The 18,227-nt window shown below is 40.4% G+C and overlaps 2 protein-coding genes across 5 annotated transcripts in view; both read right to left on the reverse strand.

Moving 5' to 3' along the window:
• Window positions 1-973: 973 nt before the first annotated feature.
• LOC5505950 (wings apart-like protein homolog) lies at window positions 974-11,715 on the reverse strand. The gene is made up of 19 exons (XM_048734527.1): window positions 11,153-11,715; window positions 10,221-10,304; window positions 9,651-9,794; window positions 9,365-9,430; window positions 8,881-9,060; window positions 8,703-8,784; window positions 8,324-8,414; window positions 8,160-8,223; window positions 6,655-6,766; window positions 5,970-6,082; window positions 5,561-5,637; window positions 5,196-5,344; window positions 4,716-4,783; window positions 4,088-4,135; window positions 3,734-3,953; window positions 2,936-3,091; window positions 2,273-2,361; window positions 1,913-2,008; window positions 974-1,803 (listed from the first exon to the last, which is right to left on the reverse strand). The coding sequence occupies exons 1-19, from the start codon at window positions 11,585-11,587 to the stop codon at window positions 1,732-1,734; spliced, it is 2,346 nt and encodes a 781-aa protein (XP_048590484.1). The 5' UTR covers window positions 11,588-11,715; the 3' UTR covers window positions 974-1,731.
• Window positions 11,716-12,787: 1,072 nt separating this feature from the next.
• The window catches only part of LOC5505955 (neurogenic locus notch homolog protein 1), a 36,729-nt gene continuing 31,289 nt past the window's right edge, over window positions 12,788-18,227 (reverse strand). For 3 of the 4 annotated variants that reach the window (XM_048733961.1, XM_048733960.1, XM_032374279.2), the window contains one exon: window positions 14,458-17,987. In XM_048733961.1, the coding sequence (XP_048589918.1) occupies window positions 16,269-17,987 (1,719 nt within the window). In that variant the 3' untranslated portion in view covers window positions 14,458-16,268. Of the gene's footprint in view, window positions 13,722-14,457; window positions 17,988-18,227 lie in introns of those variants that run through there. The other variant, XM_032374282.2, reaches the window with a different exon arrangement.

Below are 18,227 nucleotides of genomic sequence, written 5' to 3' on the forward strand. Positions count from 1 at the left end.
TCTGTTTCTATTATATTTTTTTAAGTTACCAAGGTTTTTTTACATTTTTAATAATCCTAAAATAAACAGTGTTCAGCCACAGAAGTGACTGGGCATTGAAGTTGATTGTAAATAAACATCAGGCAAACACAGACAGCTTTGGACTGACAAAGACTTTAGCCTTTTTCCCACAGGACTTACTAGAGAAGCTATAGAAAGCCCGAATCGAACCCTTCATCAATTACCTTTCCTAATATGGGATACCTGTGGCAAAGCACTAAGAAAATAAACTGCCCACTCTCGATTTGACTTACCCCACCCCTACTGATGTCATGACTTACCCCGCCCCTACAAACGTCATGACTTACCCCGCCCCTACGGATGTCATGACTTACCCTGCCCCTACGGATGTCATGACTTACCCTGCCCCTACTGATGTCATGACTTACCCCACCCCTATTGATATCATAACTGACCCCACTCTACTGATATCAAGACTGACCCCACCCCTACTGATATCACGACTGACCCCACCCCTACTGATATCACGATTGATCCCACCCCTACTGATATAACGACTGACCCCATCCCTACTGATATCAAGATTGACCCCACCCCTACTGATATCACGACTGACCCCACCCCTACTGATATCACAACTGACCCCACCCCTACTGATATCACAACTGACCCCACCCCTACTGATATCACAACTGACCCAACCCCTACTGATATCACAACTGACCCAACCCCTACTGATATCACAACTGACCCCATCCCCCTACTGATATCACAACTGACCCCACCCCTACTGATATCTCAATGGACCCCACCCCTGCTGATATCACAACTGACCCCACCCCTACTGATATCACAACTGACCCCACCGCTGCTGACTGCCCCCACACCTAACAATGCCGCAACATACCTGCTACATGCTAGAAGACAATGGCAGAAAGCATACCATCTAGATGTATATGGAACAATAAGTATCAACCATTCTTGCACATTTTATTATGTTTGACAGGTATGTTACATACATCAGAGGTATAGTTTAAAAATGGATGAATATGTTAGGGTCATCAAACCAAATTTAATCTGGAGAATTGACTGATGGCAGCTTACTGTGGGAACTTTAGGCTGACCAGTAAAGCGGTACACAATAAAAATATGTATGGAATGTTTTAACCAAAAAACGTTCAAACAGCCAAATAAAAGGTCACAACATGTTTCATATTTCATAGATTGTATTTTCGCTTTCATTTCTACATTATATAATAAAAATTCCACATATATTTGTAGGGGTCAATCACGGCTGTAATAGCTATGCTGCTTAGGTCTGGATAGGTCTAGAGGCCAGACCGACCTATTTACCTGTGGTCAGAATGGCTGATGTGGGAAAACTAATTGCCATTTTCGAACTAGACCCCACCCTGCATTTTTCTTTGGACATGGTTCCGGTCATAGAGAACCCTGCCAAACCCTTGCAACAATAAGTTGCAGCCATATTGCTGGTGTTTGCAAAGACATTTGAGATCTATTCGATATGAATTCAAAGGGACAGATCTTGGATCTTAAAGATGCCAACTCATTAATCCCATAATGCATTGATTTGAAAACCATCTTGTGTTAAAGTCGTGTTTAAGAGTTCAGGTAGCAAACACCTGTCGTACATGTACATTGAACTTGTACATACTGGACAAGATGAACAAGTTTTATGGTTGCTTTTCTAAGCTATGATACAATAGATGATCACGAAGAGGACCCGAGACATCCCTGAAGAACTTTGACGATTTTCTCAATTGCATGGCCGCTTGTACCACTCTGCAATACCAGAAAACAATGCAATTAAAAATATTCAACTACAGTCGCTGTTGACCATAAGCACACTGGTGAGATTACTGCTTTAAACTTCAGAGGTGGTCATATTTACCGTGAGTCTCATGAATCCAAGGAACTTTCTGAGAACATCAACAAGAAGTGAGAAATCTTGATTTGGCAGCAAACTGTGAACTAAAGCCTCATTTGCCTTAGAAGGAATAACAGTCATAATTGAAGAATTCAGTGTTTGGTGTCAATTAGAGAGTTATATTATTGCAACAGTTTAATTACAGTGGTTACAATACTACTATTAACCAACAACCCTCAAACAAACTCTTGGTAGTATCCATCAACGCACGAAAGCTCACCACAACATGGTGTACCAGCATTAAGATTAATGGTGCTGTTTGTATGGGGCTTTATCGATCTGATCCCTCTTAGAGCGAAAGAATAATATCAGTAAGAGGTTTACCTTGTTGTCCTGTACAATGCAGCCGAGGAGTAGTGCGACATATGAGGCCACCATACTATCTTCCATATGCTTCCCGGCAATTACTAGAGCTGTAAGTCCAAGAAAATTATACCAAGTCTTTCGTCTGATAGGTAGTGTGAGGAGATAACATTGAAGGAGACAGGGCGGGGGAAAGGCTGTGAAGATAGTGCTGTAAACGTAAGAGTATCACGCTGGGGAGGATCCAAGAGTTCCAAAAAAGGGCGGGTGGGGGAGGAGGAGCACGGATTTCAAGAAAGAGGGCAGGATTTGTTGTTCTTACATGGATGTCCTTTAATTTCTTGTTAATTTTGAGCCAATCATCTGAAAAAAGGGGCTTGGGGCCTGCTTTGCACACCCCTAGATCCACCCTGGATACAGAACGGAAACGCAATGAGATAAGATAAAAGTGGAAGGCGGTAGTTGAGAAAGGACAAGGATAGAAGAATTCTGGATCACCAAATATGCCTTATCGGTCAAGATCAAGACTGATCCGTGCAGTCCATAATCTTGATTCTTACAAGCATTGTAACTAAGGATAGTGCAAAAAACATTCCAGCGACAATTTAATGTCAACGATACAGGTCAATGAAGTAGAGTGTGCTCAATGTTACATCCTTTTCCAAATACCATAAGTCGGCCTACCTTTTCCTATTTCGTCCTCTAACGTCTCATCAGAGACTTTCTTCTTGGAAGAAGATGGTTCATTCTTGTCTTCCACTACAGTGGAGTCGATATCTGCACCACAGACCCATCCCCTTCCATCCTTAGTGAGAACTAGAGCCTGGTCATCTTCTTCGTCTGTTTCCAAACAACAACGCATTGTCATAACATGGCCACTATGACCATTAGGTGTGTACCACTTAGTGTCTCTTTGAAAAGTCACAAATGCCACTCTCCCTGAGTAGGCATCCCCCTCCAGGAGAGTACCCAAGGTTTGCATAGGGGGGGGTACGCAGTCTCAGGTATCATAAAAAAATAATGGTATTTGGAAATGGCCTTAAAGCCGCACTGTCAAAAGTTTACTTCCGGTCGATTACGTAACAATCTCCGATGATTTTTAACGGAAAACGGGAAAAATATTTCAAAACATTGAAAGCAATGTGTCTATTGGAAGTTTCTTTGAGGATGTGATTGATAATTTAGAGCGGATGGCCTGTTAAATATCTCCGATTCTAATAGATTCTTTTGTCTTTTAACGGTTGAGGTTTCCGTTGGACCTCCGGAAGTAGACTGGTGACAATGCGGCTTTAATAAGAAATGAGTCACTTTTGACGGCCAGGTGGGGGGGGGGGGGGGGGAGGGGGGCATATACACCACCCTGTGCACATGCCTGCCCTTTTTACCCTATTTCCTCTTAGCCCCAAGGCTTACAACTTCCCTTCCGCATTTGACTAGTACCTGGTGCTCTTACCTTTAGTCCTTATGACAAGCAACCCTTACCTTCTGCAGATAGAGCAGATGTCATCTGGTCTGTATCTCGGGATGATTTCTCCCTCACTACAAATAGCTGCATGAGGGCTTCAATAGAGCCAAGCTGGCCGGCACTACTATCGTTACTGCAGTTCTCTTGGCTCTCATGAGATGGCTCTGTCTGGAGCTGCAGTAGTAGTGCTATATTCTGCTTGCTGTGTTCCACCAGGTTTATAAGCAAACCAAGACCCTTATAAAAAAATAAGCCAATAGTTTAAACTAAACAGTGATACAGTACCTCAAAGCAGCCACCCATGTACTATGAAATCATCAAAACTCAATAAAAACTCGAGCTAAATCACAGAAATTCAACGAAATACCTACCAGAACATGCAGGTCAAATCTCTGACTTGCTTCATAGTACTGTGGCAGCTACAGAGAGATTGGTAAGAGAGGTAATATTTAGTATGATGGTACATACTGTAAGATTGGTAAGAGAGGTAATATTTAGTAGGATGGTACATACTGTAAGATTGGTAAGAGAGGTAATATTTAGTAGGATGGTACAAACTGTAAGATTGGTAAGAGAGGTAATATTTAGTAGGATGGTACAAACTGTAAGATTGGTAAGAGAGGTAATATTTAGTAGGATGGTACATGCTGTAAGATTGGTAAGAGAGGTAATATTTAGTAGGATGGTACAAACTGTAAGATTGGTAAGAGAGGTAATATTTAGTAGGATGGTACATACTGTAAGATGCACAGGTAATATTTAGTAGTATGGTACATACTGTAAGATCAGTAGTTTAAAATTAGCCTTAAAATTTAAAATTGACACCTACGGGTGTCTAGAAGTTGGTAACTATGTGCTATTCTCCCCAACCCATTTGGACATTTTAGAAAGAATGTATGGAGCTAAAATCTATAAAATTACCTTCCACAATACATCAATTTATATATTGGTGAACCGTGAACCCCCCTCCACCCACCTCGCTAAGAATGCATAAATTACCTGTAACACAGAGAAGAGTAGGGTCGATAGGAACCCCTCCTGCTGCCCTATCAGGTTACTCCCTTCCTCTGAAGAAGATACAAATCCCAATAAGAGATATAAATGCTGACTTTACTCTTCTCAAGTCCTAGCCTTACACAGTTTACATAACAAGTAGGAATAAGTGTGTTAGGAAATAATGCTGAAGTTCTTTGACCTTCCTCATTTCAGGTACTGTAAGTGTGAAGGACTGAGACAGAACCTCTACACCTAATCTTATTTCAACCAATGGGATGTTTTTTTAGAAAGTGGTAGTCCTGTGGAATTAAAGTGAGGAGTGGGGCAGGTCAAAGATTGCGACTTTTTTTTAACCCTACATGTCCAGAAAACAAGGACGCAGTTTCAAAATGGTGGACCTTCCAAAGACTTTCTCTCTCTGATGCTTACAGAAATACAATGAAAAAAGGCGAAAGTGTTATTGCATGTCTAATCAACACTCACCTGAATCGTTAGACAAGTTGAGAAAGAGCTTGAATGCATTGAGAAGAGAATCTTTAACAGGAGAGGAAACTGAGAGATCATCACTAGGTTCATCCCGAGCACTATTTGGTAGGCCCTCTGTTATCGAGTTCACACAGAGGCGAGTGAAACTATAAGAGAAGATAAAAGTATTATAAATAGTCATTAACTAACACCCTTGGTTAACAGGCAAAACGTTGCATAATGACTTAATATGATACAGAAACATTGAAAATATTATTGGAACCAAGCCCCAATGGGGGGAGGGGGGGGAAGCTTGCCCTCAGTACCCCACCCACTGCTCCTCTGACCTTGGGTAGCCTGTGGTTATACAATATTTACTGTACCTGCTGAGTGACCTGGCAAGGAGGCCTTTCTGGTAGTGCAGTAGGTAGGTTTGATTGGATGTATTTTGATAAGTGACCTGGTGAAAAAAAAGACGAAACATGGATATGACAAACTTCAAGGTTTGCTTTTTAATAAAAGGAGGGATGTCCTCTGATATTTGCCTTTGATATTTTTAGGTTGGATATTTCCTGAAAATATCCAGAAGATTGTATTTTACAACAGCAAGAAGTCTCGGCTTCCAGGAATCAACATCATACTCTCTATTCTATAGTCTGAGAATCCAGGAAATTTGGGGCAGAGATCAGTAATACAATGAACCAAGAAAACTATGGGGTATTCCAGGAAATTTAGTGTTCCTGGCAATCTGTAGACTTATGACTGGATAAAAGGAAAAAAAGTGGAACTCACGTTTTCAAGGAGCTTCAAGCACTTGTCAATTCGTATTATCTTTGCTTGCATATTCTGATCACCTTCAGGTATACTTCCTTTCTCTTCTATTACCCAATTAACACTTTCTGAAACTGTACAATGGATGCACATTATACAATGTATCATTTACACACCATTCAGGAAAATATTTGTAATGCATTATACTTTAGGCCATAGGTTACACACATATTAGAGACTAACCTTTTTTTAAATTCTTACTGTCTCACTGTCAACTCATGCAACCACATGTAACCCATCTATCTAACCCTGACACATATTTTTGCAACTAGATCATAAGGCCTGGAAAAGTGCGGTCAAGAACTCTGTTGTTCGCTTAAAAGCGCCTTGCAGCCAGAGCTGCAATCCAATTATTATTGGAATTTTATGAATGTCCGAAGTTGATTGTAAAGAAGGCTAAAAGCTATTTAAGGCGAGTATACACTCTCTGTAGTCTGATGCTGAACTGAACATATAGTAAGCACACGCTTCATAAATAAGCCAGATCTGTTGTCAATCAAACAAACTCATTAAATGGCCAATTAATCCCTTTGACCCTACTTTCTCAAAGGGAGGTATAGTGGAAATATGACATATAAATGGATAATGAGTGCGTGAGTGTGAATCTATGAAGTTTAAAAAGGTAAATATCTCAGGAAAATCTTACTTGTATCTATAATGTGGTCTAGAGCCCCCAAGCTCCGAACTTCTTCCTTGAACCATGGTCCAACTCTCTCAGTTGTTATGGATAGTAGTGACTCTCTTGCTAGTGAGAATGTCTAGACAAGGGGATGGACAATAGAAACTCTGAATTGCAGGACGGGAGGGGGGAGACTAGTTTCTGTATAAAATTAGCGAAATCATATCAGCTTATTATTGGCCTTCAGTTTAGTACACCCATTTTGAGTAAATTTATCAAGCTTATCTAAGTCAAGGACATAACAATAAATTAAAACCCATTGGTCCAACTTGCAGTACACAGTTTTGTAGGGTACGACACTCATGCAAATACACTGTAAACCATTTCATTAGCAAACTAAATCTGTTATAAAAGAGTTAAAATGGACCAAATACTGTATATTATTCAAATATAAGAGTTAAAATGGCTCAAATATAATCATAGGTAGCCCAGGCTCACGGCAAGTATAGGTTTACTACAGAGTTTGTATGAGCGTACAGAGTTTGAATGAGTCAACAAATCTCGTTTCTGCTGCTGCGAATTTTTCCCGTCACCTTCTGTATATAAAATAGACAAGGTTGCAAACTCTGACAACCGCCAAATTCCAAAGTGCTCAACAAATCCACCTATCGTTTCAAAATCAGTTTGACCTTGCCTTATATCTCCGACGTCCCTCCATACCTGATTACCACCCCAACTTACAGAAAATGCCGAAATAAAATCTGTCTATCTTTCATTTATCTAAATATTCATTTTTTTGTTTATTTTTCTTTCATTGTTTGTAATCAATTCTATCTATAAACGCAACGGACATCCTCGGTACTGTATATCTTAGAATAAGATGACATGTATTTTTTTCATTTTATTTTTTTGGGGGAATGATCTTTTTAGCAAATCCCTAACGACTTTTTCGTCCGTCGCGCGGCTTGGTCAAACTTATGTGAAGCACCCTGCCCCGGCTGGTAGAATTTGGCCTGCCATGTATTGTCGTTTTCTCCACGAACGGCCCATCGAGCGTCGCTATCATGAATATTTTAAAATTCAAAAGAAAGATTCTCGCCGCTCAAACGGCAAAACGGGGAAGAATAGACGATTAAAAGATATGGTTGGAAAGATAAATATGTGTGCTATGATTCTGCGAGGTTTCTTTTGCTGTGCGAAAATGGAAAATAATGGCGGGTTTGAGTAGCAGCAACGAAAAGTTCCTGTTTTATTTTCAAATCAGCATATTTATTTCAACAAGATTTGTTCGCTCATACAAACTCTGTACGCTCATACAAACTCTGTAATAAACCTATATTTGCCGTGAGCCTGGACTAACTGTGATACAATATTCAAATATGATTCTATCATCAAATAATTTTGAACATCTAATATTCAAATATAAGAGTCTATCATCAAATGATTTTTAACATTCAAATCGAAAACATTAAGCAAAAAAAAAAAAAAAAGAAACAATTTATCTCATTGATGCAAAGAATGTAAAAACTTACACTTATGTCATGCAACTCGAAGTATGTACCAGGGATCAATCTGTTTCTCTCATTTAATATAGACCTTAAAATGGGTAAATAATGCATGATCAACAATTGCATTATCACAGTTAATTTTAGCAGATTTACAGACATTACTATTGGTAACAAATACTTCCACTTACTTTATTCTATGGATGTATTTGTTGTATTCAATGTCTTCTGAGCCGTCCACATCATTGGAGTTTTCAACTGATATAAATTTAATCAGCATTTCTGAAATTACAATAGAAATCCCTCTCAGTAAAGTACAGTATTAGAGGCAAAACCAAAATGTCTCAAACATTGAGCATTAGCCTGGGGAAGGAGGGGGCAACTATACAGTATATAACATGTATTTCTATTTACACTTTTATCTGAAGGGGGGGGGGGCAACATATAGTATATATATTATATGCACCTCTTGTAAAACTTAGTCCAGTCCATTTAATTTTATTCTGGGCCACTAAAAAATTCATTAAAATACCCATTTCACTGACAAAATACAGTAAAGGGAAAACTTACCAAGAATGAATTTGTCAAAGTCTATAAACTGTCTATCTTGGGTGAGTATGTACATAATTGCAGAGGTGCAGAGGGAAAGATTCTGTTGAGAAAGAATAAGATAGAGATAACAGGAAATGAATTCAAGTGTGATTTGGCAACAATATGGTCTAGCAATGATTGATAAGAGATGCCTTACCTTGTACTCTCCTGCATCTTTTAGAAGGTTAAATATTTTCGATATGGTGCCATGAGCTCGGAGATTGACACGGAAGGAACCATTAGTGCACCTGGACATTATGTCTAAGGCACTTAGGCAGCGTGTAGAGACCTTGCTGGACTCCAAGCCGTACAACAGGTATTCCACATCATCAAAGAACTAGGAAAACAAAAATAAAATCATTTGTGGATTGATCTATGGAATCTTATCATCTTTATTGGAGGTAAGGGGGTATATTGACATGGTTAATTCAATGATTGGAATTGTTACAAAACTTAAGGTGCAAGGGGTACTTTTTTTATTTCTTTATGTGAATGCAGGATGGACAGTAAGAAAGACTGATGGGTTATATGTGGGTGCATGTGAGTAAGACAGACAGATATGTTACATGCGGATGCATGAATGGACATCAGTAGGACAGACAGATACATAGGTTACATGAGGTTATATACTGTACTCTCACCTCTTGGTCTTCCCCAGATTCCAAACACTCAGAAACTTTTTTCACATTCTTTACCACAGTAAATAGCTGCAAAGACAGAGAAGGAAACAGAAGATGATAATGTAGTCATTGCACATCGTATGGCATCTGCATTATCATATCAATCAATTCCTTGTATTTTCTAACAAACCAGCAGAAATATTTTTGAAGGTCTGTTTAATCTAAAAAAAATTGTGATTATGACAAGAGCTACAATTTTTATTGTGAAATATAAAATGAATTATGAAATGAAATGAAAGATTCTTACAGGTTTGTCAGTTCTTTTGACTTTAATTGCCCCTTCAACATCTTTATTCTTCCTCTGAGGCCACGATGAAGATCGGACAATTGGAGGGATGTCAGGAGAAGATTCCTCTGGAGAATCACCATCATCAAAGTCCACATTTGTCGGCTGATGAGTCAAAAAGAGGACAGACATGATTTTTTTGTTCCTAACTATGTAATGAGTGGAAGGTTTTTAAAAGCAGTTAAATTTCAAGTTGGGTGATGCAAATTTCAATGGAAAAAACCCATGTCTTGAAACTTAAGTTGGTGACAAAATGAAATGAAAGTTGTGGAGTCAAGATCATAATTCAGCTTATAATAACTTGCATTTTTGTTGTTTGCTTATAATATCTTTTTTAAACTTGTTATTTATTTTACATGGACCTAATAATTTTTTAATATTCTATGTAAATACAGTATATGTATTCTCACTTTGAATCTAGAATGGTCATTCTGACTGACAAAATTATAATTTAATACAAATTCTCTTCACTTGATAACATTGCTTGTCATCGATAAAGTGGAGAGGACATTTAAGTTGATCATCGCTTACCAGTACTGAGAGTCTCTTTGGGTTCTTGGCCTTACTTGGAGACAAGGACTTGTCGTTATTCTTTAAAAAGCTCTTGAAAGGTGACTACAAAAGAAAGTACCATTTAAGACATCAGCACGTCATGACAGAAAAACATGACATGATGCTTCAAATAAGCCCATTTCACATCTAATGAGGAGAAAGTACTCAGGGAGTTATAGCAAACAAAATATCAAATGCGTCTTATTTTAAATTGAGGCAACTTTTTGTAGTGTCATTGAAATTTAACCTTTCGTCCCTGAGCCCATACATAGCGCATATTATTTATGTTTTAAAAATCATTCCAGAATACAAGGAACCAATGGCCATTGTAAGAAAACATGTCTTCTTTAACTATAACAAATTGTGCATTTCCCAGGTTTTTCCGTCAAGTCCATCAGCATCACATCACACGTTGCCTGGAAGGAACCATTAGGTAACATAATAATATAGTATAAATAGAAATACTACAGACAAGCTAAAGAAAAACTAGATGTTCTTTGTAGGCGTGGTGCGCAACTACTCTGACACAAGGGTATAGGTGATCTAAAGCTTGTCATTAGGCAATATCATAAGAAATAAGAAAGGTTAAAAACCCCACCCCACCCCACCCCCCTCCTTCTGCTCAAAATCCTACAGGCCTGAACGCATGATTTTTTTCTAAACACTTGTAACTGAAAAAGAACCTCTATTACAAATCTAACTACCTGTTCCTGAATGGATTGTTGTAATAATATAATAAGCATTTCATGCGTGACTACAGTAAAGGTGTTTATTCTTTCCATTATTACCCGGAACTATTAAACTGTTTAAGCTTTTAAAAATACTATACAAACATAAGCTTACTCTGTTACTCTACTTTATCATGCTCGCATCAGTAATGTACAAGATGTAAACACACAAAAAATTCTCACCTCTGGGGCAGCTTTACGTTTACACCTTGCCCGAGATTTCTGTGATGACTCAATGGTCTCCTGTGAGCTACTATAAGCTTCATCGTCGGTACTTTTACCAGCTGGGTCTGTAGTTTGCGATCCACTCTTCAAACACGACACTCCACTACTACTTCGAGATGGAACATCATCGTCATCCGAAAATGCGAATGGATCTTTCTCCACAATCGCGTTCTTCTTGCCTCCTTTCGATGCACTCTTCTTCTTTGGGGATTGTTCCTTAGTGTACTCGACTGCTTTGCTGATTCGAGTCCATGATGATTTTTTAGGGACGTCTAAAGTGGACCCCGTTGTTGTTTTACTTTCGACGTCATTTTTAACTTCGTCGAATATCGATGAACTTTTACACTCTTGCTTTCTGCTTTTACTGTAGGTTTTACCAGTGTACTTGGGCATTTGTGTTGTAAAATAATTGAGGCACTAGGGTTTAGGTTAACTAGTTGTTTATCTGTAGATATAGCGTAGAAATAATCATTGCTTTTTGTACTTTTCCATTACAGCAAGAGAGCTTCCATTTTGTAATTTACCGGGAACATGCGCACGCATGGAAAAGACGTATTTACGCTGGTCATTGAAGCAGCATCCGCGAATTTTGGCGGGAAAAACTAAGACGAATTTTTAACACCTCAGTGACACGTCGGTGGTTCCATAATTGTAACTCCAACTCAAGGCCACGTAATTGTATAGAAACTCACCATATACGCTATCGGTTGCGACCGTACGTCCAATTTAGCAGCGACTGTGTGCGATCATATGGAAACCAACCTTTATCAGGGGCGTAGCCGGGGGGGGGGGGGTCCCAGGGGGCCCGCCCCCCCCCTTCTAAAAGACAAAAAGACAGTTAATGTATGAGACATTATAATACAGAAAAAAATGCCTTCAAGGGCCTTTTAGCCCCCTCCTGTGAAATCCTGGCTACGCCGCTGTTTATGGTTTACAGCGAAAGTTTAAAAGGAGGCGATAAGTTTATCCTGCCGGTTCCATTATCAAGAAAATTTAGCCAAATATTGTCGTTTTTGCCTAACGCGGTCATTTCCATGTAAGAAAACTAATATATTCCTTATTTGGAAAAACTGCATGATTCTTGTCATTTTTAAGGTTGCCGTACCGCAAGTGCTTCGTAAACATCATGACTTGTAATCAGAAGACAAAAACAGTGACTGTGACCATCTTTGGTCAATGAAGAAAATATCTGAAAAGAAAAGAGTCCTCGTTTTCTCCATATGTCACGTTTTCTTTGTCACGCGACATAAGACTCTTACTCTTCCGTCTCCGCTTACGTCGCTCGTGAAAACAAGGGTTTGCGCGTAGTACATGAGTGCGCACGTAGTACATCGAGTAACGGGCGCGTTCTTTTAGAGCGTTACAGATTCTAGTATCGGTGACTCGCTCAGTAATATTCAATAACAGAATTACCACACATATTGCAAACCAATCTGAAAAGTGTGTGTGGGTGTGTTTGTTGGAGAGGGGGCATCCCCGTTTCTCTATTACCGTATTACTGTGGTTTTTCTTGTCCGCCGAAAATGCGGTCGTAATACCAAAAAGCCAGCTCAAAATAGTTTTAAACCGACCAAACACCATTCATAGTCAGCCTTCTTCAAACTAATAATTTATTTATAATCTATTATACAAAAATCTACACGTGCACGTTAAGTACCAGCCCTCACATCAAGGGGAAATTCATCCATATATTACAAATCAAAGGCATGCTTGACCATATATATGGTGTAATTATTCTATGTACAAAACCACAGAAAAGAGAGAAATATGTCGTAAAGGCTTGTCGAGTTTTTCTTATCAGCACCTTTATCTGGACGTTACACTCAAAGAATTTTAATATTTCCAGCTACTCACAAGCTATTTCCAGTTTATGTCTACCATTTCCACTCAATGGACCATTTACAGTATATTTAAGATTGGCGCCCGAAAGCTAGATTTACTGGCTACTGCATTCCAGTTCAATGCTGTAGAGAGACTGGGGACTAGTAAAAATCCTTTACAGTCGCTAGTAAGTCATCAGTTTACAACCAAACGCGGGGGTGATAATGAAATAAATAACGTTTGAGATGACCGTGCTATCTATGTTAGAAGAGGGGAGCCGACGTCCACAATACAAAGCCGTCCATCTCGATCTCTGATCTCAAATGTAGAGATTAACCAAACAAACCATCTTAACAAAAAAGTAGTTGAGAGATAAAAGGGGAGGAGTTCCCTCTTTTTTTTATCTCTAGAGACTGGTAACAAGACAGTCTCGTGGTCACGACACTTAGCACCGGGTGGTAACCCTGTGTGAAGTCAACCCTCAGGAGCTTGGTAACGAGAGAAGTGCCAGAGCCTCTGCTAATTCTTTCTCGTCCTCTAACTCTTGCTTCGTCTGTGGGTGGATCTTGATTCGACGGCTACTTGGAGTAAAGACGGGCGTCGTTGGCCTTGTTCCCCGTGTTCTCGGCAATTGGGTTACCTGTGGTCGAGGGAGGTAGTAGCCTGCTGGTCGCCCTGGTGTGAGTGGCCGCGTAGTGACTGGGATCTAATTTGAACAGTGCTCCTATTAGTGTGAAGTTTAGAAAGATGTGAAGGAAAATCAACAAGAAATATAACATGTCTTACCTACTGCAGCATCGTCTTTGTTTGTAACTGTCTTGCCGTATATAGTATCGGTTATGTCTCGTATTGTATGGTGTATAGGTTTTGTCTCGACAATGTTTATGTGGGCTATACACCTTTTTCAAAAACAGTTGCACTCGGAGAATCCCCTGGGTGCCTCACGGGGATAAAATGAATTAGCAAATGAGATAATTGAAACAGAATCCAGGTTTTCTGTTCTCAAGCATGATCCCCCCTCCCATTCTTCAAGCTGTTCTGAAGCCCCGTGAAAAACAGCGCCAAAATTGTGGTGTTGGCGCTATTTAAACACTATATTTTGATGTCCTGTAGCCTCGTTCCCAGGCTTCTCTCGCCCAGCTCTACTCATTCTGATTCAAAAGAGCGAGAGCAAGAGGGAAATAAAAAAAGTGACGTCTTGGGGAAATAGGCCGTGGAGCCTAGAGACGCCTAGGGACGAGAGTAGTAGAGGTGTTATAACCTTTCCTCTTTCTTAAGGTCAGTCAAGCGAGCTTGTGCCCTCGCTGGTGGCGATGTTCGCTTAGGGCGCTAGGTCTCTACAACATGCTCCCTCGTTTCTCCGACTTAATTAGTATGCCTTTGCTTTAAGTAAGTTATTATTTGGTCTGTTGTCACGTTAGACTAGTCAACAGTCACAGTCGTCGTGTTATAATACTGTTTAATCACCATCATGAAGAAACATCTTCTTTGTTTTAATGCTGTCTAAAAACTCGCACCTTGAGGTGTTACAGTTTACCACCTTGTCAAGGCGAGATTCTACATTTGTACGTCTTTTTTATTTTCTTGAAAATTAGTTGATTCGGCTATTGACATCTTACCAAAGCTTGCGGTATAAACACTGTCTATACTGCAAACTTAAACACTTAAAAGATTTGTTTATTCAAAGTTTAGTGTGGAATCCAAATATAACGACCTTATCTGATTCTTTCTGTGGAATACTTTGGGATGCCGAAAACTTGTGAATAAACCTCTTCCAATTTAAACTTCATGAACACCATTCGAATGAGGCGTTCCGGAGTCTCCACCAGTCTCCACCAGTTGAGGCCTGGATCTGGGATTATGGCATGAGAAATTGTGGGATCGCTTTGCACATGGAAGATATATTGGCTAACAATCAGCCCCCCCCCTAAACAACCCCACAATTCCTTTAGCTAGGCACCTAATTTTTATCATCGACCCGCAAAATGCTACTCAAGTTCAGCTTACTTGCCTAGGGCATGCAAGCAAAGTGAAGCGTCGTTAGTCAATTTGTAAATCTCGCAATGGCCATCTAAAAACAAAGTCCTATACTTCATTTACGGTATTCTATTGAAAATATCATAAAAACTTCCCAAAATCAGCCGACGGAAGTAAATGCTCTCATGCTTGTTATTTTGATATGGCAAAATGGCCGCTGGGGAAGGTCCAGATCCTTGGAGTTTTAAATCGGGGCACCCCGTTAATAAGAACAGCTTTGTACTTTGTCCGTATTAACGAGGCTTCCCTGTAATTTAGTTTAGTTTAGTTAGAGCATGATGATAAATTATCACTTGTTAGGTTATCAAACATATTTACAGATTAAATAATACAATTAGCGATAAAGAGTGTTAACAGGACGCTCATTTTGAATCTCAAAATAATCGAGAAAAACCTAGAGGCATGCTTTTTGTCCCCCTTAGAGAAAAATATACCCAGAACATACTCTTACAATACGACGCACGCTACCGTGGCCATCTCACCTGCTTGTGAGCCAATAAGGATGCGAGATATGTGCTATCTGACTGGCACCCATTTCAAAGTAATGCTTGACCGAACAGTATACGATGGCAAATCCTCTAGTTATAATATCAGTGAATGCCAATAGGCTAACTTTCTGAAAACCTCGTAGTGGCCACGGCAGCGCGCGTCGTAATGTAAGACCCCGTATGATGAGAGTCGGTTTTGTACGTCTGTTGGTATGTCTGACGTATTTGATGACGTAATGTTAGTAAATAACGTCGTTATTAGGAGTCTTAGGTAACGACGACACATTCTCTTAACGTTTATCCTAAAATAAAATGATTATAAATTGAAGTCTGTGCGGCCAAAAGAAAGAATCCAAAAATTTATACGATAACCAATGTACTTTGCTTTCGAGAAACCAGGTATAATTGAAGATTTAATAACGGGAATTCGATAAAAAAAATGCTAGAAGTGGCCCGGACAAGCCCTAAGCTACTAACTTTTTATTGTGAAAATCTTTTCCAGAATCTGAATTTGTAAATCAATTCCGTTATTTTAGTGTCACTGTCGTTGCTAAGGCCACCTAATAATGGCGTACATAGATATGGTAGTTTATTTTTTTTTGTATTTACAGTATATAGGTTAACTCATAGAGTTAATACATACGTTACCCTTAATGTCCCTAAAGCGTCATTAACCGTTCAATGGACGTGTTACAGTTTATGTACATCGTGCAAGCACCCATGCGGCATTACCTTGCATGAGATTCGTTGCGTTTTGTGACCCTCCTCTTTCGTCGCTTTCTCGAGACGGATTTTCGTTTTCTCTTTAGTATTTTAGAGAGTCTCTTAGCGAGGAAACGTACACGCTGCCTCTGCTCTCCAATAGTTCTATAGTCATATGTGATTGGTTGATATGGATTTCTGTAAATGACGTTTCTTGTCAGTCCTGTCTGTCTGGTTTGACCAGTGTAAAAAGAATTGCCATAGTTTCCTCTAAAACCTGTTGGACTGGTAATGATGTTTCTGGTGAAGCCTGTATTTGTGTTTATTGTATACGAGGGTTTGTGGATATTGTTTCTAGTGGAATCAGTCAAAGTAGGATTTATATTTCTCGTCTGTTCTGTAAATCCATTTCTAGCCGTCATTGTATTCATGTGAGGGACAATGAAGCGTATACTGTTACGTTTGTCACTTTGAACAGCTGTTCCCTTGGGTTGCGCAAGCGTGTTAGATGGCTCCAGTTGCCTAATAGCTTTCTCAAGCAGCTCAATGATAAACTTTAACTGCTCCGGCTGAAACTGAACCTGCCGCTGACCCATAAGTTTCTGCAGCGCTGAATTCAGCTGGTGCACCGCGGGCTCGTACAGGTCAAACGGATCACGTGACTTGACGGGTGCTGGTTTAAGCCTGAATGCAAGGTACTTACTTGGGTCTATCATCTTAGACACTCCTGGTTTATGAACTTGCAACTTATCGAGAATTCCTTGCAAGTTTTCAACGTATTTTCCGCCCGCGTCACGTGATCCATCGGAGTTTTGTTCGGGTCCTGTAGGGAGGGGTGGTTGGGGCGCGTTTTGTTGTGATGATATGTCGTCATGAAGGGTAGTCTGTGGAGATGGCTGTTCGTTAAAAGCGGGTCCACTGTGAGGTGGGATCCAAACCGCGTTCAAACGTCTGTTGGCCTGTTCGTTATTCTGTGGCATTCTTATTGCGTTAAAGTGTCCATCGTCAGAGGGAGTTCGCAAAGTGCTTGGCTGTCCGTTGTACAGCGGTATTTTACCCGTCATCCCATACGATACCTGATTTCGCCCGAGTCCCTGCATTTCCCTTTGTTTCCACGACAACGAGGGTAGTCTCCTATACGGCGCCGAGACGAACTGCCGATACGCCTGGTACTGCGGCCTGATTGGCCCAAATCGCCTTGACGCCATTGCAATGCCAGGACGTGACGTCATTGAGCGTAGGGGCGCCCTAGACAACACGTGCAGCTGACCACGTTGCTGAGTAACAGGGATGGGTCTCGGGGGAACGCTCTTAAACCACGTGTTCTGGACGTCCCTGGCTGCTTGCTGTAAACCTGGCGGGTTCTTATAGTAGCTATATTGACTTTGCCTTGCCTGGAGCGGAGAATAGGGGGGTTTTCTCATGGCGGCGAAATTAGATACGGGAGATTGCGACGCGGAAACGAGTCCGCCGTTTCGGAATCTCAAGGCGTCTTTCATTTGCCCTGGAGCGAATACTCCCCCTGGCGGCTTGTCGTACGGAGTGAGAGAATAGGCCAATCGCCCCTGCATTTGACTCGGCTGGGGGCCTCCTATAGGGCGTGGCAGGTAGCCTACAGGAGGCTGGTGCATTGGCCGTGGCGACTGTTTAGGGCCGAACCCATAGGCCATGTTGGTGGAGGGGTAAGGTCTTCCTGGGCGGGGCTTGTCACGGTACTGGTAAGTACCGTATGAGGTACCTGGCATCTGGAACGAGATCGAAATATCTTATTGAATGTGGTATTTGAATTAAAGCAAATAGTTCTTTGAAAACTTCGAATTATTTACAGAACTGTGTGCCAGGATCTGTTGAAGGTAACGGGAAAAGCTCAAGAAAACTGCTTAGAGCAGTATAGGAACTGAGTTTGTCAGCGTGGTAAAATAACTGGCTGTACTTAAGACATTTTAAAAACCATATCAGACATTGTAATGTGCATTCCGGGATGA

This window comes from Nematostella vectensis, chromosome 11 (assembly GCF_932526225.1).
Source record: "Nematostella vectensis chromosome 11, jaNemVect1.1, whole genome shotgun sequence".
In the NCBI taxonomy this organism is placed as follows: Eukaryota; Metazoa; Cnidaria; class Anthozoa; order Actiniaria; family Edwardsiidae; genus Nematostella; species Nematostella vectensis.

Bases quoted from the DNA above. Each gene is read 5' to 3' on its own strand.
- LOC5505950 (XM_048734527.1), bottom strand. From the start codon at position 11,587: ATGCCCAAGTACACTGGTAAAACCTACAGTAAAAGCAGAAAGCAAGAG. The intron at 8,785-8,880 runs GTAAGGCATCTC...CTTTCTCAACAG, and splicing joins AAGATGCAGGAGAGTACAAG to AATCTTTCCCTCTGCACCTC. The intron at 2,009-2,272 runs GTAAACCTCTTA...ATTCCTTCTAAG, and splicing joins GCATTGTACAGGACAACAAG to GCAAATGAGGCTTTAGTTCA.